The sequence below is a fragment of the Apodemus sylvaticus genome, chromosome 3 (genome assembly GCF_947179515.1).
Source record: "Apodemus sylvaticus chromosome 3, mApoSyl1.1, whole genome shotgun sequence".
Lineage (NCBI taxonomy): Eukaryota > Metazoa > Chordata > Mammalia > Rodentia > Muridae > Apodemus > Apodemus sylvaticus.
The window spans coordinates 113,388,204-113,415,138 of NC_067474.1; the positions used below are offsets into that span (position 1 = coordinate 113,388,204).

Sequence of the window (26,935 nt, forward strand, 5' to 3'; positions counted from 1 at the left end):
CATGGCTGAGGCCTAGCACCCCCTGGGCCCAGTTAGACACATGGAAACTCAGGCCTCAGTTCAGACCTGCTGCATAGCAAGATCCCTGGGGCTGGATACGCATTAACCTTTGCAAAGCACGGAGCTAACATTTATTGAAGTATGTGTTTGCTGTTACATTTGCATCTTGACATTGGAATAAATCCTCTTAAAGCTTTTTTTCAAGCTCATCTGTTTTGCCATTCTTTCCATTTCAAAGCAGCATCCACACCGGGGGTAGGGGGGTGGGAGAGTGGGGGGTGTGTTGGGCATCTCATGCTGTGGGAAGGACTTCGCTGCAGAATTTCTGAAGACAGCCTTTCTGGGTTGTCATCTGATTCTAAAATGTTTACAAGCTGTTTCTTCACGGAGACTCCCAGAGGTAGGTTGTATGATCACTTCCACTTTGGGGATGATGAAATTGCTACCCATGAAGGTTTTGTGACTCAGCAGAGGGGTACCAAGCAAATAGGCATCCCAGACCAAATGTGAATTCTTGCTTTAGCGTTTTTAGCGTTTTCAGTGTTCAGATCACCAATTTTACACACACACACACACACATACACACACACACACACACAAATATATATATATATATGTTTGCATGAGACTTTCAGAGCTGTGATTATGAGCCTTTCATGTGCAGGACCCAGGGGATATGGACACTCAGGAAGAAGTATCCCTGGGAGAGATGTCAGTTGAGAGAAAGCTCTCTCCTGCCCTGGCTGGCAGCTACTGCAGCCTGGGCTGGATGTTTGTGCAAGGAGCCAGGAAGTTCTCCGAGCTGGTACCTACCTGCTTATATGGGCTCTGTGCTTCCGGAGACGGGTGAACGATGTTGACTTCTACGGTAACTCATTCCCAGCAAGAAGATGGGCAATTCATTTGCTTCTCTCATAGGCTGGGAACAGGTGAAATAACTGGACTCTACCAAGCATGCATCTAGTATGAACCATTGGGTTGGTTTTCTGCTTACTTCCATGGAGGGAATGGGAGACCCTGGGGAAGTCATAAGTGCCACACCCTGGCAGTGACATCACTGGGGTTAGTCCTGCTTTGCCTGAATTTAGATTCCTCTGCCATTCTCTCTAGACATGTGTAGTCACTGGGACACATTTGTATACATACCTGATTAAAAACAAAAGGACAGTGCACTTTAAAACTCCATGTAAAAAGTATTGCTTTTTCTACGGTGCGAGTGTGCCCTGACCTATGTGCTTGCTACACAGGACTGCAGAGATAATGTCACGAGGAATTCAAAGCTGGAGGTGTTCTGGATTTCTGGAGGACTCCACTGCAGCCTGCACTCTGCACCTTGCACCCTGCTCTGAACCCCAGGTACTTTGGGGGGGGGCTTGGCCTACAGCAAAACACTACCAAGCATCCTAATGAGCAGAATTATAGGACGGGAATGTATTGTGCATATTTGACATAGTTTCTGTCTTGAATGGTGGCCCTCTGGCTATGACCCCCGGCCCTCTCTAAGGGCAAGGGGGGGAGTCCAGAAAAGGAACCTTTTGTTCCTGGCTGCTAATTCTTCTGCGGCTCCTTCATCCCCAGGGACCTGCCCTGCTCCGAGTGGGCACGAAGAAGCTCTGCGATTTCCACGTGGGCAGGTGAATTCAAAACGATGGACAGAGCTGTGCGGCCAGCCTGCAGGGAAGAAAGAAAAAAAAAAGTCATTCTATCTGCCTCTCCACTCAGAAACATCAGGTGACCGGGACATGGTGTGACTCAAATGGCATTAGAACATTAGACATGGGACTATGAGACATGAGGGTGCCTTCCTCAGGAGCCACCCTCTGGGGCATCTGTGCCAGTGGGGACAGGAAAAGGGTTGCCAGACCCTCAACACTTAAGAAAATTGGAAAATCTAGGAAAGAAAATAACCTTCCCTCTCTGAATATATGCACAGATCTAAGTGAGCATTAGATTAGCACTTGGGTGTGTTCACTTTGAGATCTCTCCTGTGCAAACCTGTTGTTGGTTTGAAAGTAGTGGAATGGGGGCACACATCTATCTATAATACCCCTGTAATGTAAGTTACTGTGTTGTGCTAGGAGATGTTTCCCCATTGTTTGTCCTCAGAATGCATGACTTCTTATAGTTATTAAAACAGCCCATAATATGCCAGAAAATCTCCACTTGCTGAAGCTTGTTTGTTTCTATGTGTCCACAGTCATGAACTCACTGAGAAAGCATTTTCTCTTCATGCGTGGGCATGGACATGCGTGTGTGTGTGTGTGTGTGTGTGTGTGTGTGTGTGTGTGTACATGTTCACCTGTATGTATGTATGTGCATGAGGAGGCTTGACCTCAACACAGGGTGTCACCCCTCAGGTACTGTCTACCTTGTTCAGGTTTTTGGTTTCTTGGGTTTTTTTGTTTTTTTGGTTTTTTTTTTTCCGAGACAGGGTTTCTCTGTGTAGCCCTGGTTGTCCTGGAACTCACTCTGTAGACCAGGCTGGCCTCGAACTCAGAAATTTGCCTGCCTCTGCCTCCCAGAGTGCTGGGATTACAGGCATGCGCCACCACCGCCCAGCTTACCTTGTTCAGTTTGAGACAGGGGCAGCCACTGGTCTGGAACTTGCCAGGCAGACAAGGCAGGCAAGGCTAGCTGGTCAGTGAGCCCCATTGTAAGCATGCGCTACAGTGCCGGGATGTTTTTACGGCTGTTGGATTCTGGGGATTGAACTCAGGGCCTCAGGCTTACATCGCCCAGCACCCTCCCTCCCACTGTCAGTTGTTTCCTTAGGACCAGAAGCGAGCTCCCAGCACTTGTTCCTGTTGACAGTTCCTGGCTTGAAGTCACTTCAGCACTTTCCCCACTGCACACACCACTCACCCTGTGAAGAGCGAGCTTGTGGGTCCTGCAGTCTAAAGAAGCTGGACCCGTGCGGTTCTCCCTAGACAGGGATGGCTGCGGGCTGTACAGAGATGGAGGGAAAGCCCACATACCTGGGTGTTGGATAGTGAGCTCCAAGGGACAGCCAGGGAGTATCCCAGACTAGCCCTGAATTTGCTGTCCACCCTCCCTGCTGTTTTGTATTTAGGCTGGAATCTGTTAAGTCATGTGATCAGATCTGGTCTCTCTAAGCTCAGGAACTGTCTGGCCTGCACCCTGCTGCATCCTAGCATAGGTGGGTTGTCTGGCCTTGCTCAGCCCTAAGCCCTGCTGGACGCTGGACTGCACAGGCAGAGGCCTTAGGTTCAAGTTGATAAAGGAGCCAGGCAGCCCTAAGGAGTTGTTTCTTCGATTGAGCAAGGTAAAGATTTTAAAGCAAGGACTCCACGCACTGTCAAGGCGGAGGGAACCTTACAGTCTCTGGGGAAGAGGGAGGGCTTTTTTTTACTGTGTTCCAAACCGGCCTTTGCCATCCAGAGATTTATGTAAACAGAGTGCGTGGTGACTGTTTCCATGGGAAAGTGCCACAGGGCCAGTCTCAGAGACTATGCATTTTCTGACAGAGTCCATCTGGAGGTGACAGCTTCCATCTGTTGGCTTTTCCGCTGAAGACAGGGAGGTTGAGAAGTGGGAGGAAAGAGACCACCTAGGCAGGGAGAGTGTCTCCTAAAATGTAAATACCTCCTGCAGTCTGGGGAAGGAAGGAGACAGGGAGGCTCCTGCATTAGCTGGATCTAGTAAACTGTACTCAACAACACTGCAGGCTTCGCATGCACTTGACTGTGTGCTGAAAAGTAGAGTGTTTGCACAGATGGTGTGTGTGTGTGTGTGTGTGTGTGTGTGTGTGTGTGTGTCTGCCTGTGTTTGTTTCTGTGTATGTGTACGTGTGTGTGCCTGCCAGTGTGTGTGTATGTGTCTGCCTGTGTGTGGGCCTGCCTGTGTGTGTGTGTCTGCCTGTGTGTGTCTGTTTCTGTGTGTGTGTGCCTGCCAGTGTGTGTGTGTGTATGTGTCTGCCTGTGTGTGTGTCTGCCTGTGTGTGTGCCTGCCTCAGTGTGTGTCTGTCTGTGTATGTCTGCAGTGTCTTTCAACAGATAGGCACTCATGAACCTATTATACATCAGGTAATGATGATCAAGGCGGAATCTCTGTCTCAGAAACGTTCCCATTTGATGGATATTCTGATATATCTTCCAAATAAGCCCTTCCCAGGGAGACACTGGCAGCTGATCCAACTGGCTTCTCAGTTGGGGGTCAGTCTCCCTCCTTTGGCTTCCCTGACTTCGGATCTTCATCCTCCCTACTCCCAGCATACACTTGCAAATGCCAAGGCTCCACCTCCTGATATGCTTGGGACTTTGCTCTAGGTGTCACAGTTGCAGCCAGCAGGTATGGCTTTAAAACACTAACCATTTGGGTGACTCACTGCTATACCCATTTTACAGATGTATACAGAGACTCAGGGTGGTCTGTTCACCTAACAGAAGGCACACTGTTCCTGAACTCAGATTCAAACTCATGAATGCTGAGTTTAAAGTCAGCTCTAACAATCATAGCTAAGCTGTCTCCTACATGGTTTTCCTCTGCCTCTAGAAAGCACGTAGTTCTCTTATCTGTGTCCACCATGTGGGCCCAAGAGGGGCTCCTATTTCCTGGTTTATTATTCTGGCCAGCCAGGGACCTTCAAAGCTCAGGCTCGCTTGGCCTGTCCCATAGGCGTCTCTTCTCAGACTTTTCCAGGTAAGAGCAGTAATCACTTCTAAGCGACCCTGGGCTACTATTGTTCAAGCTTACTCCAGATGAAGGCAGCTCACAGCGGGCTCCTCTGTCTCACTACATGTTTGGAAAAGGAGACTCCACTCCCAGATCCTCTCTCATCCTAATTCCACGTGAGAGCAAGAGGGATTGTGCTCTCTGAAGTACTCAGAAATGGCTTTGTGAAGGTGGGGGTGGGGGGGTGGGGGTACAAGAGCTATGACCATGGGGCTCACCTTGTCTTGCTGATGGGATACTCTCTGTGGCTACAACAGCATCCAGGAAGAGGTGTGGTCCTTGCATACAATGGCCTCTCTTTCCCCCTCTAGAGTTCCAATGCCTTTGAGCTTTGACTTTAAGTACAAAGAGGCCACTTTATGGTGTGAGATCTTGGTGCCAACATTAACAGTACTAGAGTCAGGCCTGAGATCGAATCTCTGCTCAAAGATGTGCTTGCTGTATTCTTGAGAAGAGTAGGGGTGATGGTCAGTTGAAGATTAGCTCCCCCAAGAGCTCTAGAAATGTGTCCCACTATAATGATCAGAAGCGCTCTGTTATGTGTGAGGGATTCAGCAGCAAGGCTGAGCCCCTTCAGTGTGACAGTAGAGAGATGGTGCATCAGTCATGGGCACGAGCTTAGGGTGGAGTTGGATTCTACCATGTGGGCAGTGTGGGACTGCCATTTAAGGGGACTATCATTGACTGTGCGACATCAAGCAGGCTCGCTCGGTGGAATGAATCACTCCACAAAGTACATCTGTGCCATGGAGGTCTTGTCAGTTTAATGACTACAGAGTTGTCTCTATAAATCGTATGTCATCATCCGGCTTCCCAGAGTCTCCCCTGGACACAGAACTATCCCATCCAAGTTGCTGGTTTTGACAGTGGAGGCTCAGGGCCAAGCCAGGCCTGGGCCCATTTCCCCAGCACAGTGTTTTAATGATGTGAGTTTCACAGCATCATGGCTCTGACCATTTACCACCCATCACCATATATAAAGCCTCCACCAGCCTTGCGAGGTTGACTTGGTTGCTATGGCTATATGGTTTCCTGAATTCTGATGGCTGACAAGACACTTTTCAGGCAGGTGTTAAATACCTACTTGTTAACTGCCTGCAACTCTTACCTTGTCAGTCAGGCTGCTGTTGCAGGCTGGGTGTGCCAGGAGCAGTCGCACCAGGTCAGCGTTGCCTTGGTGGCAGGCCAGCATGAGGGCGGAAGATCCATCATGGTCCTGCAGGTTGACATCTGCCTGGCAACTCAGCAGTGCTTGGACCATGTCTTCCCGGTCGTGGCTGACTCCTAACATCAATGCAGTCTGGCCTCCCTGCACACAGAGTGACAGGCACAGGCTGGAGAAAAACTTCTCAAGGGAATGGCCATTGATTAGATCTTCCCTCTGCCTGTGACATGGGACATTCTTTTCTTTCTGGCTAACTTCTGCTTTCCCATGACTCTAATCAAATCCTTTGCCCTTTCCAAAGCCTTGCCTGGTTTCCCAGCATGGACAGAATCACAGAGTACTCACTGGGGCTAAGAAGTTGACACTGGGGACTGGGGATAGAACGCTTACCTCCCATGCACGAAGCCCTCTATCAAATACCTGCTGCGTGGAGCCACAGTAAAAATGGGTTTTATCACCGCTCAGTTTAAAACCTTCACTCCCATCTCAGGCTACGTGACATTCTCCAGTTCTTTCCCAGTTCTTGCTTTTTTACTCTTGGTAGTGCAGAGGATTAACTTCAGAGCACCACATATGCTAGGCTAATTCTCTGCTACTGGACCACCCCAAGGGACCATGGGTTTTGTGTCAGTCTCCCCAAGACCTAGCACCAAGTATGCAATGGAAAGCAGTGGCTGATGGAGCGGATGAAGGCTGTGGCTTTAGTCTACCTCTTTTCTCTGGGAAGCCTCAGTCTGCTCAGTGTCTCTTGGTTTTGTGTAAGTATACCCATAATCCTCTTGTCTCAACATGACCTCTGTTTGCAGACCCCATCTTGTTTCTAACCTGGGCCCGTGACAGTGTGGTTATCTTCTATATTCCCATGGTCATCAGTGGGCATAGCAAGGGGACCCCAGGTCTGTCTCTGCAATTTAATGTGTGACTGACCATGCCAGGTTTCTGTTTTCCACGAATCTTGGTTTTTCTGTGCTTGAGAATTCATGTTACAATTTTTCCTGTGTGCTTTATATGCCTTTTGAGAGAATCGAGTGAGATAAAGTATATACATATAGTAATGTAAGGTGGTCTTTTTTTATTATAAAGTGCCATTTATTTGCACAGGTCTATTATATATTCCTGATATATATATATATATATATATATATATATATATATATATATATATATATATATCCTTACCCTATGATTTACATGATTTACTATATTTTGCTAAACCTTTTCAAGTTTCACAGGCTAATCTCTCCAATGGGATATCAGGTTCCTAAGAATAAGACAAGGCCTATGCCTTCTTTCCTTCCAGATCCCCTGTGGCTTTAAACCAATGGCTCTCAACCTTCCTAAGGCTTCAACCCTTTATATAGTTCCTCATGTTGTCCTGACCCCCCAAAATTTATAACTGTAATTTTGCTACATTTATGAATCATAATGTAATGTATTTTCCAATAGGCTTAGGTGACTCCTGTCTAAAGGTCATTCTACCCACAGGTTGGGAATGTCTTTCATGTCAAAAGCACCAAAGACATGTTGCTCGTGTAAGTTTCAATCACCTTGGCCATAATAAAGAAGATTTGCAATCTGAAATTGCCTGGCTTTTCCACGCAGCACTGCCACATGCGTCTTGTATGTGGACGAGACACATGCAAGTTCATCTCTGCACCATCTCCTGATGAGGGAGGACTGGAACAGTTAGTACACAACCTACCTTGAGGGGCTGAGGAAAGACTCAACGGCTTAGCAAGGTAGGTAAGTGTCTGCTGCCATTTTTTTTATGGGGGTTACAGATGACAGCGTGTAGCAGTTGCTTAGTTAGTGTTAGTAGGTGTTCTGAGCCCCCATTTCTCTGGAATCCAGACAGAGCTCTCCAGAGATGGCTGTCTGCCTTAGGGAGTGTGGTTACTTAGCCTAGAGGTAATGGTTGCTCACTAGATTAACTTGCCTTGAGATCTCCTTTCCCCCAACCACTATTAAAGCCAGGTGCCCCTGCAGAGAGCCTTCTGATCTGCCCCTCTGCTCGACTCTGGGGCTATTCTTCCTTATCTTTCTTCTGGTCTACATTGATACAACTTGGTTCAGTAATTAGTCATTTCCAAAGTGTATAACAGACCTTGGAGTGACATTGGAGATAGGAGGATGTATCCCTGCCTCAAAGACTCTCAGCTCACTTCCATCCTGCTGGGCGCAGCCACCTTCCCACAGAGTCCCAGGGAAGGTAAAGAGACCAGATGCAGGCTTGAATCCCTAGCTTTCCCTTAGTGACATAGACAAAACTCAGACCCTCCTAGAGCCAACTGTACCTCTGGACAGAGGAGGGCTTGACTTTGATCACGCTGAGCATCCCCTTATCCCACTTAAAAAGAAAAGAATGAACATGCTTGTTAGGATAATATTTAAATTGAAAATATGATATGGAATCTTCTGGAATAAGAGTTCTATGTGGGCAAGAATACTTTGAAAACCAGAAAGTGAATTACAAATACCTGTATGCTGCCACCATTATAAAGTTATTAGACTTTATAGTTCCACTATGTTCATAGCAGCCCTATTTATAATTGCCAGAAGCTGGAAAGGACCCAGGTATCCCTCAACAGAAGATTGGATGCAAAAAAAATGTGGTATATATACACAATGGAGTAATATTCAGCCATTAGAAACAATGAATTCATGAAATTCTTAGGCAAATGGATGGAGCTGGAGAACATCATACTAAGTGAGGTAACCCAGACTCAAAAGATCAATCATGGTATGCACTCACTAATAAGTGGATATTAACCTAGAAAACTGGAATACCAAAAACATAATCCACACATCAAATAAGGTACAAGAAGAACGGAGGAGTGGCCCCTTGTTCTGGAAAGACTCAGTGAAGCAGTATAGGGCAAAACCAGAACAGGGAAGTGGGAAGGGTTGGGTGGGAAAACAGGAGGAGGGAAGGGGGCTGATGGGACTTTTGGGGAGTGGGGGTCTAGAAAAGGGGAAATAATTTGAAATGTAAATAAAAAATATATCGAATAAAAAAAGAAAAAAGTTATTAGACAACAGAAACATACGCTTTTCACAAATGATGTTTCCTGCATGTGTTATGTGTATGTGCAATATGCATATGCAAGGTGTGTGTGCAGCTGTGTGAGAGTGGTGCTTTGTAACTCCCCATCTTATTCCTTTGCTGGCAGCCAGCAGCCTCAGCAATCCTCCTGCCTCTGCTCCCCACACACCTGAGGTTACAGGTGTGTGCAGACCCATGCCCACCTTTTTAATGTGAGTATGGAGATCTGTCTTAGTTTGGGTTTCACTGCTATGAACAGATTCCACGACCAAGGCAACTCTTAAAAAGGACAACATTTAATTGGGGCTGGCTTAACATGTTCAGAGTTTCAGTCCATTATCGTCATGGCAAGAAACACAGCAATGACCAGGCAGGCATGGCACTGAAGGAGCAGAGTTCTACATCTTCATTCAAAGGAAGCTGGAAGCAGACTGTTTTCAGGCAGCTAGGAGGAGGGTCTCAAAGGACACCCCCACAGTGACACACGTCCTCCAACAAGGCCACACCTCCTAGCAGTGACATTCCCTGGGCCAAGCATTTTCAAACCACAAGATCCAAATTCAGGTCCTCATGCTTGAGTAGCGAGGGCTCTAACTACCGAGCCATCTTCTGGGTCCCCGAATGCTTTAGATGAGTTGTGCAAAGCGACTTTGTAGCCCTCAGGCTATTGTCAGTAAGTTGGGGTAGTGCAGAAGAGTGAGCTCAACACAGATATTTAAACATTTTCAGTACTATTGTTTTATGTGTTTTGCCTGCGTGTAGGTCTGTGCAAGGGGCTCAGAAGAGGGCATCAGAGTCCCTGGAGTGGAGTCATGGGTGGTTGTGAACAGCCATGTGGATGCTGGAAATGGGACCTGGGTCCTCTGGAAGAGCATCCAGTGCTCTTAACCAACAAACCATGTCCCCAGATGCCCTTTTAAAGTATGTTGACATAGCAAACAGCTTTTGAAGAGGCCATGTCTCCTGGGGTAGGTTAGGTTTATTGCCTATTATAAAAGATTCGGGTTCTTCAAATTCAGCGTTTCTTTCCTATAATACTGCTGTGGCCTGCTGACAAGTGTCCTCATGTTAAAAACTTGTTACCTAGTCTGTGGAACCAATGGGAGATGTGGTGGATCCTGAAACATGGAGTCTAGTGGGAATAAGTTAGTTCACCGAGGGTAGCCCTTGAAGGGGATACTAGGACTACAGATATACTCATATTCTCTCTCTCTCTCTCTCTCTCTCTCTCTCTCTCTCTGTGTGTGTGTGTGTGTGTGTGTGTGTGTGTGTGTGTGTGTGTGTCCGTCCCTCTCTTCCTCCTTTCCTCTTCTCTTTTCCTATTTCTGCAATGAGGTAACAAATTTTCCAACTGTGTGTTCCTTCCAGGACATTCTTTCTCGCTACTGGCAAAAAGGCAATAAGACCAAGCAGCCATGGACTGATACCCCTGAAACCATGAGCCCAGATAAATGTTTCCGTTGTATAAATCCCTGAGAATGACCCAGGCTCTCAGACATAGTGAGCAAGCATGGGCAAGCATCCACTGCCACTATACCCCTTCATTGTAAGTGACTTGTTTCAGGTATCACTCATTCTGGTTAAAGGATAAGGAGGTCAGGGAAGACAAAAGTGATGTAAGACCCAGTTACTATAAGGACCAAAGAGGTATGCTAGGCATATTGCCCAGTTCAGCAGAATTCTACAGTAACCCTCTGGGCAGAAGAGGCCTGGGAGGCAGGGATCCTCATAGCCCCAGGGAGGAGAGAGCAAGTGAGTGGTACTAGTTCCCACCTACTCTGTCACCCAAACTCTCCTTTGGTCTGATGGAGGTTGATGACTCTGTTAAAAAGGTTTTGGGGACCCAGAGACACGGAGTTAAGTATGGATTACACTAATAGATGATATGACTTTGGTTCCTAGCATTCATTTGGGGAAGCCCCAACTGCCTATAAATCCAGTTCCTGGTGATCTGATACCTCTAATCTTCCATGGGTACCTGGTAGACACAGCCACACCTAAAAATATGATGGTACATGCTTTAATCCCAGTACCTTGGAGACAGATCTCTGAGTTTAAGGTCAACCTGGTCTTTGGAGTAAGTTCCAGGACAGCCAGGGTTATACAGAGAAACCCTGTCTCAAAAATACAACAACAACAACAAATCTTTTTTAAAACACTCTAGGAAGACGGGACATGATAGTTAATAACTCTGAAGTATTAAGCTTCCTAAGTGTCCTAGGTCAAGAGCTGACGAGTCATTCACAAAGGTGAATGACCATAGCAGCCAACCAGCAAAGCCCTTCCCAAAAGGCTAACTAACATTTGAAATTTGGTTGCAGAAGTTAAGTCCAGATGGAATTTTGCCTTGTTTTATTTTGGAACACAAACCAGATACTTGGTGGCCCTTGTGCCAGCCTGTTAGGTCCCAAGAGCCTTTAAGGAAAATCAAGTATTGGAACTTTGGATAGATGCTATTTGGGGGCCCCAGCGTTCTGAAATGGAAAACTCCATGGATCTACGTAGAATTCCTCACCATACTGACAGAATAAAACTGGAGGGTGTTAAGTTGGTCAAGGAGCAGAGAGATCAAGAGCTCTCTACCTACCTGAGTTGCTTGTATGTTCACATTCCCTTCCCGTAAGAGCTTCCAGACAACAGCCATGTCTTCTTTTGTCTCTGCAGAAGCCAAGGGAGTGATCATCACAGCAGTGTAGCCAGCTTTGTTCTGACGATCTACATTACAGACACCTACAAAGGAAGGGAGGAATGGGTGCTAGAACAGCGGGGTTGGGACCAGACTGCGCAACAGTTCATCAGAACGCTGCTTGCTAGCTGGAGCTGTAGACTAGTGTTTCCACAGCTTACGTTTTTAGCAGCCATTATAGATGGCTAACCTTCTCTATAGGTTTTCTGAGGACGCTCCGCAAAGGGTGGACCACAAAAGGCCCAGAGACAGACAAGGGGTCAGTGACGATGACTTTATTTTGTAAACCTGGGCACAACACACAATCTTTCTAGATGAGGATATTGAAAGCCAGAGAAGTCACACAAACTATCCAAGTGGTGGAGGGGATTTGACCAGGATTTAGGACTACCAGCTCCAGAGCCAACCCCTCATCCAGCCATACACCACACACAGTTGTGCCCACAGACTTGCTCTTGCTAGATCATATTGTTTGGAGCTCAAGATGATGGTCAAATCTGTAGGGTCTTCCCAAGGGCTCATGGACCATGGACCAGGGGCAAGAAACAATACAGGACAAACATAAAACATGTCTTTGAGGAAAGAAAAGTTCTTTGTAATTTGAATACTGGAATAGTGAAGAATATACTTTTTATGGTAGAATGACAAATTAACAAACTTTAAAGGCACAGTGGTAAGTGAGAATTTAAAAGCGGAGCCCCTGGGATACTTTCATGTCCTTCTGCATCAAAGATGAGGTAGGATCATACACAGATTGTGACTGTGACCTGTGATCCAAATGACACAACACTGGATAGTTTTGAGTGGAAACTCAAATCATCTTGTGCTATTATTGCTCATTGCAGAATGTTGGTATCTGAGGGAAACTTAAATCTGTCTCAGTAGATCAGGACAAAATTCATGGTATAAGTAACTCACTAAGGAGAGCACACAGTAAATTACAGAGGCCACTAGCAGCCATTGGCATTACCATTCAGAATGACACGCGTGTCGACTTAGGTATTTGTTACTACTGCTTTATGAACAGATGTCAATCAAGGCTTCTCATACATTTTGTGAAAAAGAAAAAAAAATACCTGATATTCCTTCATCTCACTCAAAGACTATTTCTGAAATGTGCCATAGCCAGCACACACAGAAACCCAATCTGGATTCTTTGTAACAGCTTTCTTCCCTGGGACGCCCACCACTGTTATAATCAGGCAGGTGACAAAACTATGTGACAACTTTATCAATCCTCACTATGATCCAATAAAGAAGTAGACACCTTGGGCCAGCGAGGTGGCTCAGTAGGTAACAGCACTTGTCATCAACCTGACAGCCTGAGTTCAATCCCTGGCTACTACGTGGTGGAAGGAGAGAACAGTTGCTCACGAGTTGTCCTGTAACTTTTACATGTACACTGTGTCCCTGCCCACATAAAAAAAACATAATTAAAAAAAAAAGTGGATACCGTGCTGCTTTAATACACTTTAATTGTTACACTTTCCTAGTTTATGTTTGCTTTAAGAAGTGCAGATGTCTCTTTAGACACATGATTTATAGCTCAGTGGTGTCCCTCCCCTCCACGGAGCACAGGAGAGATCCTCATTCCTACAGCAGCTGCTCTTGAGTAGCACCCACTGAGCGAGCCAACCGTCCACGGAGGAGAGGGGAAGACTCTCAACTGAACATGCTTCCGGTCAGCAAGTGCAATGACATTCAGACAGAATAAAGGACATAACACTGAGACCTGCCCTCAAAGGGGTGATTTGGGGCTCTCTCCTCAATAATCACGCACTTAGGTACTTTCTGGGTGTGTCACAACCGACCTCTGAAGGGAGCCTGGGTTTGGGAGTGTGACAGTTCTGTCATCACCACGTCTTTCACTGATAAGGAGGAAACACCACATTCAGCTCGGCCTCCCTTTGCTTGCGGTTATTCAGTTATTCCAGCGTGTCAACGGGAAAGTTTCCGTTAGACCAGTATTAGCCGGGTTCTTGGTGAGCTGCAGCAACAGTTTACTGCCCTCAAATCTCGGGTTGTTCATTCTGAGTCTGGCCTGGCTCACCTGGGACTTTGAGCAGGTTTTAAGTCTTGGAGCTAAAGACAAGGGCGTGGGGCTGGAGAGATGGCTCAGTGGTTAAGAGCACTGACTACTCTTTCGAAGATCCTAAGTTCAAATCCCAGCAATCACATGGTGGCTCACAACCATCTGTAAAGAGATCTGACTCCTTCTTCTAGAATGTCTGAAGACAGCTACAATGTACTCACATATAATAAATAAATAAATCTTTAAAGAAAAAAAAAAAGACAAGGGCTACCTACATACGGCACCGTGTTTCTACTCTTTGGAGTCTTCATGCACATGACTTCACTCCTCGTCATCCAATCTGCTTTGGGCAGTAGAAACAGATCTTGTTTGGCATTCTGACTTGGCTATTTACTGGCTCTGGACTTTAAGCCCACCAGTGACACCTTTGAGTTGGTTTTCTCACCTGGAACATGAGACTGGTACCTGAGTCCACACCCACCCGTGTAAGGATCGTGGGTGCGTGAAGGTGTATGTGCATCCTCACCTAGACCAGGATAGCTTCTGTTGCTCCTGCTGTGCCACCGCCCCCGACAAGAAGCCTGGAACAGAGCCATGTTCTCCTGCACTAGGACCACACCCCACTACGTTCATCATTCTGAAGGTAGCCTTGAACCCATGGAGATGTCAGAGCAGTCCTGCTGACTCAATGCCAGAACTCTAATTTAATCTTTTGGTGATGTCAGTATCAGAGAGAATTTTAGGCTGCTAATGTGTGACCCCTGTAATGTTCCTGGGAAGATCCTCAAGCCGACTTAACAGAACTGTGAAAAGTTGTAAGTTTATGGCAGTCACCCCCAACTCCTTCGTTTAACTACCATGAACCAATAGTTGGTTGCTGGGTGTTTTTGAGATCACGTCTCATACTATAGCCCAAGCTGGAAATTCTCATATAGCCCAGGCTACATGTAGAGGCGTTCTTCCTGTTTCAGTCATCCAAATGCTAGGATTAATTTACAGACAGGAGCTATGCTGTCTGATTTTACTTTACCTTTTTTTTTAATTTGTGTGTGTGTGTGTGTGTGTGTGTGTGTGTTATTATGCACACACGGAGACCAGAGGACAGTTTTCAAGAGTTAGTTCTGTCCTTCCATTATGTGGGTCCTAGGAATCAAACTTACGCTGTCAAGCTTGGGAGCAAGCTCATTAACTCAGGCCATCCCCTCAAATCCTGGGTCTGGATTTTTTTGATTTTTATATTTTATTTATTTTATGATTATTATATATAATAAATACACATAAACAATATATTTATTGATTATTTATAAACAATATATAACATAATTTATTTTATTCTTCTCAGGAACATCACAAATGGCATACACATTGGTAGCCTAAAATTCTGATACTGATATCACCAAAGTATTAAATTAGAGTTCTGGCAATATATGGCATTGATAGCCTTCTGAACATTTTACCTGAATGACCCACTGACAACTCAAAATGGTCCCCAAGTTGAACTCTGCATCTCTCACAGCTGGTCCTTCTGTGTGTAGAACACCTGTATCTGCTGTGTGTAGTACACCTGTCTGTAGCACTAGCACCTTCTCAGCCACCAGAGCTTGACACGTCATGGTACTCTCCTCACACCTCACGGCTAGATGCTCTCTTTCACCCTTTTGATGCGACCATCTCCTCCTTCTGTAAGCTTGTACTGTCTCTCTGTGGAGCCCTGAGATGCCCTTTCAACTGTGGGCAACCCAGTCCTACCATGAGGTCACACTTCTGAAGGATTTATTGACCATGTGCTTTCTATACCAAAAAACAGGCTCAGCTGCCCAGGATCTTTCTAACATTATTCAAGTACCACCGGTCCCAAGGGTCTATGTGTGCGCACCCCCCACCCCCCGCCTGCCTTACCAACTTTTATTCATCTACTGTCCAAACCAGAAGCTGTTTTGGCCCCAGGTAGCTTTTCCTTTCCCATGTTCCTCGGTGTTCTCACCCACGATCTCCCAGGCTGCTCCGGGCTCCTTTGCTGCTCTCTGAAGTGGACTCAGCTCACTTCATCTTCAAACCACATCTAGATTCCTCTTCTGAGGCAGCGTCCCACCCCACTCTGATTTTTTTTAAATCATTATTTTACCATTTTATACATATAGGTGTTTTGCCTGCGTGTACTACATGCATGCATGCCTGTTTCCTGTGGAGGCCAGAAGAGGGTGCCAAGTCCCTGGAACTAGAGTTACACATAGGTATAAGCCTCCACGTGGGTGCTGGATATTGAACCTGGGTCCTCTGGAAGGGTGGCCTGTTCTTAACTGATGAACCAGCTCTTCAGGTCCCAAGTCTGACTTAAGCTACAAGCTTTTGAGAAACAGAGAGCTCACTCCTGGATCACCTTGCATCCCTGATTCATAAGTCATAAGCAATCAACAGATACTTGGGGAGAGAGACGCATGAGCCACACGGTTAACGGGAGCCGTGTTTTCATGAAATACTATTTTAAATAGAAGGTGGTCTCCCCTAAGATGTGGTACGCTCTGGAGTTAGAGCAAATGCAAAATCTGCTCTAGGACCTCAGCAAATTCTCTAACCCCAAGTCTCAGTTCGCTTGACTGCAATAAGAAAGCCATTGAGGACACTTCAGGGGTGAGAAAGAACGTAAAGAATAAGTGACAGGGGACAGCTGTGTGTGCATCTACTAGGAAGGGACAATGTGGAGATTAGTGCAAGGAAGACATAGAAACCTGTGACGATTTCCACATGAAAAAGACAAAACAAGGGGCTGGAGAGATGGCTCAGCGGTTAAGAGTACTGACTGCTCTCTCAGAGGTCCTGAGTTCAAATCCCAGCAACCACATGGTGCCTCATCTCTAATGGGATCCAACGCCCTCTTCTGGTGTGTCTGAAGAGAGAGACAGTGTACTCACATACATAAAATAAATAAATAAATCTTAAAAAAAAACCCACGAATCAAACCAAACCAACAATAACAACAAAACATGCCTTTAATCCCAGCGCTCCACAGGCAGAGGGAGGAGGATTTCTGTGAGTTTGAGGCTGGCCTGGTCTACATAGTGAGTTCCAGGATAGCCTGGGCTACCTAGTGAAACACTTTCTTGAAAAACAACAAGAAAAAAAATTTAAAAATAGCAGGCAAATGACCTGGCTCTTCCTGGATTACAAGAGGAATTCAGTAGAAGAAGGAAATATGATACAAAAAGACCCTTACTGTAGTCCCAGCTACTCAGGAGGCTGAGGCAGGAGAATGATTTGAGTTTAGGAGTTCAGGAGGTAGGCCTTCAGCGAGGGACAGACTGTAAGAGCCATTTCTGACCTGTGTCCAGCAGTAACTTGACGATGGCGAAGTTGGAGTGCGACACACTGTAGTGAAGGGCTGTGTTCCCACTTCGGTCAGCCAAGTTGACAAGGAGCTTCAGAAGATGTGGAGAGTGAGGCTGGACCTCCAGGAGGTAGGCAGCCACGGCCTCTGGGCTAGAGAACTTCCGGCTGGACACACGGAACCATTCCTGACTGATGGTACTCAAGCTTTGCCTCTGCAATGCAAGAAGATTCTGATCACAAGAGCTTCCCTGGCCTGATACCCTGGTTGGAGCTCCCAGTGACCAGGGACAGGCTAGCTTCTGCTTCTCTCTCCTCACTTCCCCTTAGCTCTTCATATGATTTATCTGGGGGGTCCGAGATGGCAGGACCACGAGTCCTGGGGCACACTGGATGCCTGTGTGATTCTCCCAACCCCCTACTTCCCACCCATTGGCAACCATGTACAAAACAAAAATCAAATAAAGACATCAGTTCTGTCTTAACTATCAGACAATAGTTAAGGCCACATGGTTAGAATATTTATCCAAAGGCGAGAGATGCTATTGGGATGCCGTGATTGTAAATGACTTTTTGTTCATCTGGAAGGGGCAACAGATTTAGTTATTAAATTCATATGACCGGATCATAAGGTCTGGCCCAGTTGTGTGAGACTCCACCCTCATCGAATATTTCTTGTCCCTGTTAGAAGCCAGGGCTGGCATTCTTGTTTTTAGGTAATTTAAAAATGACTTTGTCTCTCAGGCAGGGGCAAGGTGAGGGGGATTCACATCCTAGGGTTTGATTTAATGGGGGGCGGTGCCAAGCTTGCATCTGCATAGAAGTTTGTCACATTTCCAAGACAGAAATAGAAGAATGATTTGTGGCTGAATCATTTCTAGATATTCGATTATCTTCTTGATCTAGGGAATCAAGAAAATTCAGAGGAAAGTCCTGGTATTACAGAATATAGTGGTAGAGTTTAAAGAAAGAGATGAAGTCAGTGTAGTGCTTGCTTAACCATCACCCAGTTCTCAGTGCCACTTAAAATCAGGCGCGGTGACAGGCAGAGGCAGGAGGATCAGAAAGCTCAAGGTCATGACAATACAATGAGTTTGAGGTCAGGTTGGGCTGCAGGAGAATTTATCTCAGAATGAATGAACGGTTAAAACAGAGCTTAGTTATGTAATTTGAGCTCCATCAACTGCCACCTCACGTATTAGCTCCTGAGCAGTCTGGGAAATGCTATTTGCCAAATCAGCTAAGATAAAAAATAAAGAATAAGCACAAAAAAGGATTGGGTGGGTAACAAGCACTGTTGAGTGGCTGGTTTCATCTGGGGGCTGCTCTGCTGAGGGAGCCAATGGGCTCTGAAAGTGCTTACAGGTTTTTTTTCACTTTGGGTCTGACAGCTGTCTCCTGGTCCAGGCCAGTAGCTCTTGATTAAAAATAGAACATAGGAATAACAGTCTCCATGGGCTATAAGGGTGGGAAAGATCGAATGGAGGTTTGTTCTTATTTCTGGCCTCTCAACTCATCAATATCCATTAAGCAAAGCAGTGTTGTATACTAGAATCAAATGTGGGGGCTCAGGGGTGATGGAGACAGGCGACCAATCATTGTCATTTACTAATGAGGAAACCAGGCCCTGGGCATTGAGGGCACTGGACGTAAGACCCAGCCCACATCCATGTGCCTTTCCTACTTTACCCATGGTTTTGTGAACTGCAAGACACTTTGAAGCTTAAGTCATGGCGGAGTTTAGTGACAGGCACTTGGCTATGACTTCTAAAAACACTTGGTAAAATGCTAGTTTTCTTTAACCCTGGCTATCCTGGAACTTGCCCCTGTAGGCCTGGCTGGCCTTGAACTCAAGAGATCCACCTCCCTCTGCCAGTCTCCTGAGTGCCGGGATTAAAGGCATTTGTTACCCCTGTCTTGGCTAGCCTGCTCCTGTGTTTTAACCCCACTCTTTTCTACAGCTCTCCTGAAGGGAGAGCATTTGGGTAAACCACAGAGTGCCTGAGGAGAGGATTTGTGTGTGCACATAACACCGCTGCCTTAGGTAAGGGACCAAAGTCACCCGCATTGGAAACCTCTGTGTGACACTGAAAACTCTGAGTACCAGGAGCTGCTTGGTGGTGGCCCCAGGTTCCGGCAGGTGCTGGCTCAGCGCCTGGCATGCGTTAAGAAATTCCTCTGAGGGTTTATATCTAAAGAAAAGAGAGAGAGAGATTCCATATCAGTTTCAATGCACTGACAAAAAGGACTTTCACTCTCCACTTTCAGCAGCTCAAACAATCAAGTGGGCGACTCTTCCACAGTGAGGGAAATTCCTAAACAACATGACTGCTCATAGCCTTTTGTGGCTCGGCCTCTGAGGGCTTCTGAAGGTCAGGCTCTGTCTTTTCATGCTGCTTTTGGCAGGGGCAGAGCAGTTGAGGAAGACGAGGCACAAGGGCCTAAGGGTGGTTACTGCCCTGCCAGGAGGGAAGTGATTCTGCCCCACTTGGGTGCACAGAAAAATCCAAAGAACCCAACCCGTACCGGCAGAGTCTCCTGGTTAGCCCTCCGGGAGGAACAGAACGCATGGGAAGAGAGTGGGTATAATGAGAACTTGTAGGCTGGTGTATCACAGTGACAAGCACTCGTCCCATTACTGTGAGGACATCCTCTGTCGTCTTGGACTACAGGGAAGCAGCCCCGTGGGCCTGCCCGGCAGTCAGCTCTGTTCTTACATCCCCACACCCAGGCTGAGGAGAGTGGAGGTGCCCTCGGTGCTTCTGCTTGGCATAGTTCTACATATTGAGGGTCTACTCTGGGTGGGGCATTTCACAGCATTTCCTCATACGGTCTTTAGATCAAACTTATTTGGCTGCAATCCTTGCTTCCCGGATGAGGACACTGAGGTGACTATAAGATTAAAGACCTCGATGGTCCAAGTGTGGAACTGCAAGGTTTGTGCTGCTGTTGTCAGCAACTCCGTGACAGAAGAGTCTGTGTGGGAATCGGGAAGACCTGGGCCCAAATCCTTGACCTACGTGTCAACTCCATCCTATGCACAGCACCAACAAATGCTAGTTTTACATATAGAAAAAACAGCCCATCGGAGCTCTGTCTCATGAAAGCAAGAGTCACATTAGTTTAGTTTATACGGCAAAGGAGTTGGCACAAAATAGAACCTCAACAAACGTTGCTGAACGAATTGGTAAAAATGTACACACATAAAAGGAACTAAATAAAGAAGAGATATGCCCTTGCCCCTCTTTAGAGGAATATGTGACCCATTTCTACCCATGGGACTCACCTCTCAGCCCTCAGATGAGACACTTCCTGCCCATGCGCACTCGTGTGGCCTGAGTTTCTGGTGCCTTCAGGGACTCCCTGCCCAGCCTCACGGCTGGGATGCATGTCTCTGTCTTCCCTGGGCTCTGAGCAATCCTGTTTCTTCTCGGTCTCACTGTCGGACAAGTCCTCAGGGGAACTGTCCTCCCCACTGGTCTCCTCGCTAGACGTGGTCTCATAGCTACGGAAGGGACAAAGGTCATTTGGGTCATCCTTCTTGACCAGGGCTGGTAGTTCAACGCCAACACCAGGACATGCTTCTGGAATCCTAATGTTAGGTCCAGAGAGGAGCCCAAGTCTAAGGATGCCCACATCCACCTTAAATTTCCTCATTTAGCCCCTTTATTCCAGCCAAAATTGCATCTGGTGAGACCCTCAGGATGGGCTCCGTGCAGGCCAGTATGGGTAATGTAGTTAGTATGTGATAATAGCTACAAATAGGATGTCTGTGAGCGAGACTGAAGGGAGGAAGACTTGCTTCAAGTAGAACATGGGTTGGGCACAGTGGTACACACACTCAGGGGACAGAAGCAAGAGGGCTGAGTGTGTGGTTATCCTGGGCTACATAGTAAGATCCTGTCTCAAAAATAAAGTGTGTGTGTATGCGTTTAATACAGGCTTTTAACCTTGGTTACACGCCAGGATGTTGGAATACTTAGCTTTCTTAGTTTGTGGACTGTACCCCAAGCAAACTGCACCAGTCTCCATGATTGGAATCAAGAATTTTCAAAGTTTGGTGCCCCTGATCTACAGCCACAATAGCACTGTGGTTCTAGAGTTCCAAATATTGAGGAGTAGCCAGGAGCAAACTGTCTGGGCAGGGCAAGCAAATGGGGGGTGGGGTGGGGTGGGGTGGGGGGAATGGAAGGTGAGCACGCCTTCAGGGCCCTTCTGAGACTGGGCTGTATAATCCTGTCAGGCTTTGTAGCATCCTGTACTTCCTCGCCAAGAGAATTGCCAATCAGCAGTTCCTTCTCTCTCTCTCTCTCTCTCTCTCTCTCTCTCTCTCTCTCTCTCTCTCTCTCTCAAACACAAATGCACATAAAATAAAAATAAACCTATTTATTTTTATTTTATGTGCATTTGTGTTTGAGGATGTCGGATTCCCTGGAACTCAACTTGTAGACAGTTATGAGCTGCCATGTGGTTGCTGGGAATTGAACTCGGGCACTCCGGAAGAGCAGTCAGTGCTCTTAACTGCTGAGCCATCTCTCCAGCCCCTTCTTTCTTATTTTATTTTTAAATTGTATTACATCTATTTATTTATTTATTTGAGTTCTCTCCCCATACACATACACAAATACACACATCACAGTACGCCTACGGAGGTCAGAGGACAGTCTGAGGGAGTTAATTCTGTTCTTCCACCTATGGGTCCTGGGGACTCAGGTCCTCTGGGTTGGTGGCAAGTGCTCTCACAAGCTGAGCCATCTCACCCAGGTCCCTTTGTCTCTTTACTTACCTGTGAGCTAAAGTTAGCAACTGGAATTTACTTGATTTTTAAAAAACCCTGTCACCTAGCATATAGCTGTCTTCTAGTGAATATTTGTGAAATGGCCAGTTTAGGATGCAGTCATGTACAATTTCAGAACATACCATTCAACCACAGACTGCATACACACCAGATTGTACCCCTTAGTAATGTTAGCTAATGACTTAGCTTATGCAGTTCTCTGATGCTTACACAGTAATGGAATCCCCAAGGATGATTTTCTCAGAATGCATTCTTGGTGTTAGATAGCATGTGACTGTATCTGATGCTCAGTCTCCCAGCCGACACAGAGGGCTTGACTCATGTTCTGTACCAATGAACTAGTTGTTTTTGGTTTGATTTGTAGTGCATTAGAGGAAGAGAACAAAAAGTGGATTGAGCTGGGGGTGGGAGGGCATGTAGTGGTAGACAGAGTGCCTGCTAGTGTAGGTATATCTGGGTTCAAGTCTCAGCACCAGAAATAAAGAGCAAACTTGAAGTTCAACACACCAGCCATGCTGTGCTAGTTTCAATGCACTGTTCCAAGTCAGAGACCTTCCTCACAGGACCTAGAGACCTGAACTCCCACAAGCCACCTGGAGGTGGTTCCTGGAGAGACCAGCATAGCTGTCAAGGAGCCAGACATGTACAAACCCAATGTGGAGTTTTAACAGGCCGTGGAGACTGAGTCCTGCAGGAGAATGAGAAGCACATGTGTCTCCCGGGGAAGGGGACCTAAGGACAACAGCGGGTTAGGGAGCAGGGAAGGCGGTCTGAGCTTCACGAGTGATGCTTACCCACCGTTAACCCCAACAAACTGAAGGTTCTTTTTGGTCCCATTACCTCCTGCACGGAAGCCATAGTCTTTCTTTTTCATTATGGATTTAAGGCTGGTCGACGGAGAGATCTCTAGACAGACACAATATCACAGGTTAGAATCACCTTAGGCCATTCAAACTAGGATTATTGCTTTGAGAGGATGTGGGTGTCTGAAAAGGGAGAAATGGTGGGGCTGATAATGCAGATTGGGTGCTTTAGGGCTGTTTAGCCAGAGCCCCTCATTCTCAATGTTTGTAGAACGGAGTAGTTATTGGAACACTTCTCAGAGCTGTGTGTGTGTGTGTGTGTGTGTGTGTGTGTGTGTGTGTGTGTGTGTGCCGTTGGCACTCTCTTTACCCCAGGGCTGGGGAATCTGGAGCTCAGACTTGTACACAGACTGTATGACAGAACTCATCTGTGTACGAGTTTCCATACTCATCTACTCAAGGACATCTCAAGAGTCCTTCGGATAGCATGCAAGTTGTCACTTGCGATGACACTGGACTCATGACTGATACATGAAGCAGGTCACAGACCTTGTGCTATGTCATGGCTTGGAAGACAGTTTCCCATGGGGAAATCTAGAAGTAGCAGAAAAGTTTAACTGCAGATTTGTGACCTGTGGCAGGAAGCCAGCTTGTACTCTGTAAGGCACTATACGGTTCGGCTATACTCAACAGCAAAGACTTGGTCATTTCTGCTCAGCTAACGGGTGACTTCCATACGTGAGCACCCCCTCCTCTTCCCTGCCCTCCCTCCCTCTGCCTTATCTTCCCTCACGCCAAATATTAAATGAACGATTTCAGATCTCATTGATCTTCCAAATTCAAGCTAGAGAAAACCTCTGATGTGAAAAGTCAGAAAGGAGTGTGTATTGGCAAAGGGACACCCAGGAGGATTGTACAGGCAGTGTCCTTCTCAGCCCAAGACATGGCCTGTATCACAGGCATGGCAATGCATCACAGACAGGGCGCCCTTGGGGAAAACTCAGTTCTGCAGCCTTATGGCTTGGCAAACGGTGTATCCTTCATGCCCCTCTGTGGCCTGCGCAATCTATTTAGCTGTATGTGATGGCCTTGCAGCAGTCTCAATCCAGCAGCAAGGCCCCCACAGACCAGGTTTTATTCCCCCGAGGCCAAAAACATGCTCGTAGAATTAAAACCCCTCACCTCCTACAATTTGTCACATAAAGGAGAAGTGAGCGGGAATATTTACCTGGAGGCCGTGGAGGGGCAGAGTGGGGAGGGGCGGAGTGAGGAGGGGCGGAGTGGGGAGGGGTGGAGTGGGGAGGGGCGGAGTGGGGAGGGGCGGGGCTTTCCTTCGGCTCTGGGGCCTGAGCTGAGTAGGCAGAGAGCAACAGGTTAAGGGAACTGAGCAGCTGGTTCTGGATGCTGCTGAGTTTGGAGGCTGGCTGCTTGATGGCGCTGGCCAGCTCCGGGTATCCGTGCTCGAGGCAGTTCCACTGTTCATGAAGGAGTTCTTGGATCTTCTTAACATACTGCCCGATTGTGGCATCTTGAGGGGAACTCGCTGGCCTTCCCGGACGCTCTGCCCCTGGGCGTTCTGAGCTGGCTTCCTCCCTGATCACTGGAGCAGAGTCTCTTCTGCTCCAGGAAGAGTCTCCTGCGGCCCCGCCCAGGCCCCCAGCCCCCACCTGTGGGCCTCTCTCCTGCTCCGAAACCTCCTCTTCGATGTGGAGTTCCATGGAGAGGCAGCTGCATAGGGATGAGGCGAGGACCTGTTCAGGTCCCCTCGGCAGTGACAAGTGGGAAGGCAGTTCAGGTTCTTCGGGGCTCTGATGACTTTGCTTGTGGTTACTTTTGACCCATGGGAAGCCATTCTTTTCAGCTCTCGATGCCCAGCCTTCTGGATCTGGAGTGTGCAGCAGATTGACCCCAACGTTCTTGTCATGTGACTCTCGGGGGACGAGCTCATGAAACGGGTCAGTGTTCACCGTGGCATCAGCCGTGTCCAGAGCACCGCGGGCCCTCTCTTGACTAAGCTTTTTTTCTAAGTGAGCTACAGTACACTCCAGTTCCTGAATCCTCTGTTCCCTAGCCTTGGTCTCCTCTTCCTGCTGCTCAAGGGCAGCTCTGACCTGGGCAAGCTCTTCTGTTCTCCCTGACAATTTGTCCTCAAGGGCCAGGACCTGATTCTTCAGGCTGGAGATACTGCTGGTGTCTGTCTCCACCAGACCCAGGCTTTCCTCTGTTACCCGGATACCGATGCTCCTCACATCCACTTCTATGGGTGGAGGGGGTGGGATCTCACTGATGCTGAGCTCAATTTCCTCCAGGGAGAGCTCATTCTCAGGGATGGGGGATGGCAGAGGGGGTGGGCTGGGCGTGGAGGAGCCAGGTGACATCACCAGCTCTGCTTTTCTAATATGGTGCTGGACTTCCACTTCCTCTAGATCCATGGGGACATTCTGGACTGCGGAGGGAGGGCCTGGCTGAGAGAGGTGACTTAAAGCCTTGTTGTCACCTTCTTCTGGCTCAGCCCCCTCCCAGACCGGCTCTGGAAATGCTGACTCCAGTTCTCCCAATTCTCTGTCTGTTGACTGGGCTGCTGCTTGGAAACCCATGACCCCTCCTGCGGGGTCAAAGGTACCATCACAGACCCTGCCTTCATCCTGGAGCAGAGGGAGGGCAAGACGTGTGGACGGGCCAGAGGTCAGGCTGGGCTCTTCCGGGGCCTGGTTTTGCAGCAGAGTAGCGGGCATGCTGGATGCTCTCAACAGCTGGGGCCGTCCACTCCCTGCATCCTCCAGAGAACCAGCCTCCGCCTGCCTGGCACCCTTGGTCAAGAGGGCCTTCTTGTGGTAGCTCAGCTCACTGCCACACACTGAGGCCTGGGGGAGATCACCCAGCGGCAGCGACTGGGATTGCTCCTGGGTTCCCAGGGATATCTTTCTGGGTACCACAGGAGACCAGTTTTGCTGCAGAGGAAGAGTATGGATGCGGTCCCCACTGTTGGGGAGGCTGAAGTTTCGGGGTAGAGTACTAAACTTGGCCTGCTTGGCTCTTCTGTGGATGGGAATCCTTTTGATGGTGTGTCCCTTCTCAATGTCATCCACATATTTGAGGAAGTCCAAGTCCAAATGAAAGCCATATGGGGTCTCCACAGAGTAAGGGTGGCTCTTCGGAGGCTCTTTCTCTTCATCCCCCTGAAGGGACTGGTCCTTGGCTAAGAGATAAAAGGCATAAAGAAGGAAGCACAAAGTTAAAATGTCTTTGACCTCACATTATTGTATGAGACTTCTCTCCAATGCTTCAGCCTCTGAAGGGTGCCACTGAGCCTATGGACTTGGTGCCTGTGCTAGGATATAGCATCTTATCAAATCCATGTGTATTTAGCCAACGTCTGCACTTTTCCATTTTCAATAAGCCTCAGTTGTTGTTTTCATGAATCTGCCTGCAGACTTGGAAAACAAAATTGCCTCACACTGTTTTTGTGCGTTGCATGCTGTAACTGCTGAAATGAAGTCCAGCCGTTTGTCAGAGGAGGTACCAACTGGCAGGTGCAGACCTGGATGATTCTGAAGGATGAGACAGACAACTCTCTCAGCATTCAAAAAGAACCTGGTATGCCTCAGATAGGTTCCAGTAAATCTTGCAGAAGGCTGAGCTATTGATAATTTATGATCCCTGCATTATTTAAGCCTCCAGCGTGCCTAAGCCTCTGGTTACCTAAACACCAAAGAGAAATGGAGCAGTTGATCATAGGTACCCTAAGCTGCATATGGGGTAACAATGTGAGTTCTGCTTCCAAAACCTGTGCTAGTGAGAAAATACCACACTTTTCATGGACTGTGAAACAATTGTGGAGGGAGGAGAGCCCATAAATGTCAAAAGGGACTGACATTCATCTTTCTAGATGTGGGGTCCATGGCCTCTTGAACCATTGTGGGAGGGAGACATAGTAGGGGAGATGCTCTCCTTTAAACCACCGTCAATCTCCCTCCTGATTCCCACAGAAGACATGAGAGGAACCTGTCAGTCTAAGACTACTTGAAGTCACCGTGACTTGCACACAGATTCTCCCCCGCCCCCAGCTCCCCAGTCTCTTCATGTGACAGACACCCTTGACACCTCTGAGACTGAGCACAGTTTTCTAAGAAAACTGAGCAAAGAAGTCAAGAATACAGAGACTGACTGGCTGTGGTAGTGCCCACCAGTAATCTCAGAACTCAAAGGCTGTAGCAGTTCAAGTCCCAGGCTAGCCTGAGCTATGTAGTGATACTTTGTCTCAAGAGAGAAAACAAAATCACACAGAGAACCAAAAAGAAATAGGAACCTCTATGACCTTGGGAAACTTACCAGTTTCTCTGTGTGGCATCATCCATAACGTGGCCATAATAATAGACAATGCAAGATTAC

The 26,935-nt window shown here is 47.3% G+C and overlaps 1 protein-coding gene across 1 annotated transcript; it reads right to left on the reverse strand.

Moving 5' to 3' along the window:
* Positions 1–26,912, reverse strand: Kank4 (KN motif and ankyrin repeat domains 4). Its single transcript, XM_052175805.1, has 9 exons — positions 26,876–26,912; positions 23,772–25,742; positions 22,535–22,646; positions 20,229–20,447; positions 19,047–19,134; positions 16,938–17,157; positions 11,488–11,630; positions 5,801–6,001; positions 1–1,671 (listed from the first exon to the last, which is right to left on the reverse strand). The coding sequence occupies exons 1-9, from the start codon at positions 26,910–26,912 to the stop codon at positions 1,549–1,551; spliced, it is 3,114 nt and encodes a 1,037-aa protein (XP_052031765.1). The 3' UTR covers positions 1–1,548.
* Between the last annotated feature and the right edge of the window lie 23 nt (positions 26,913–26,935).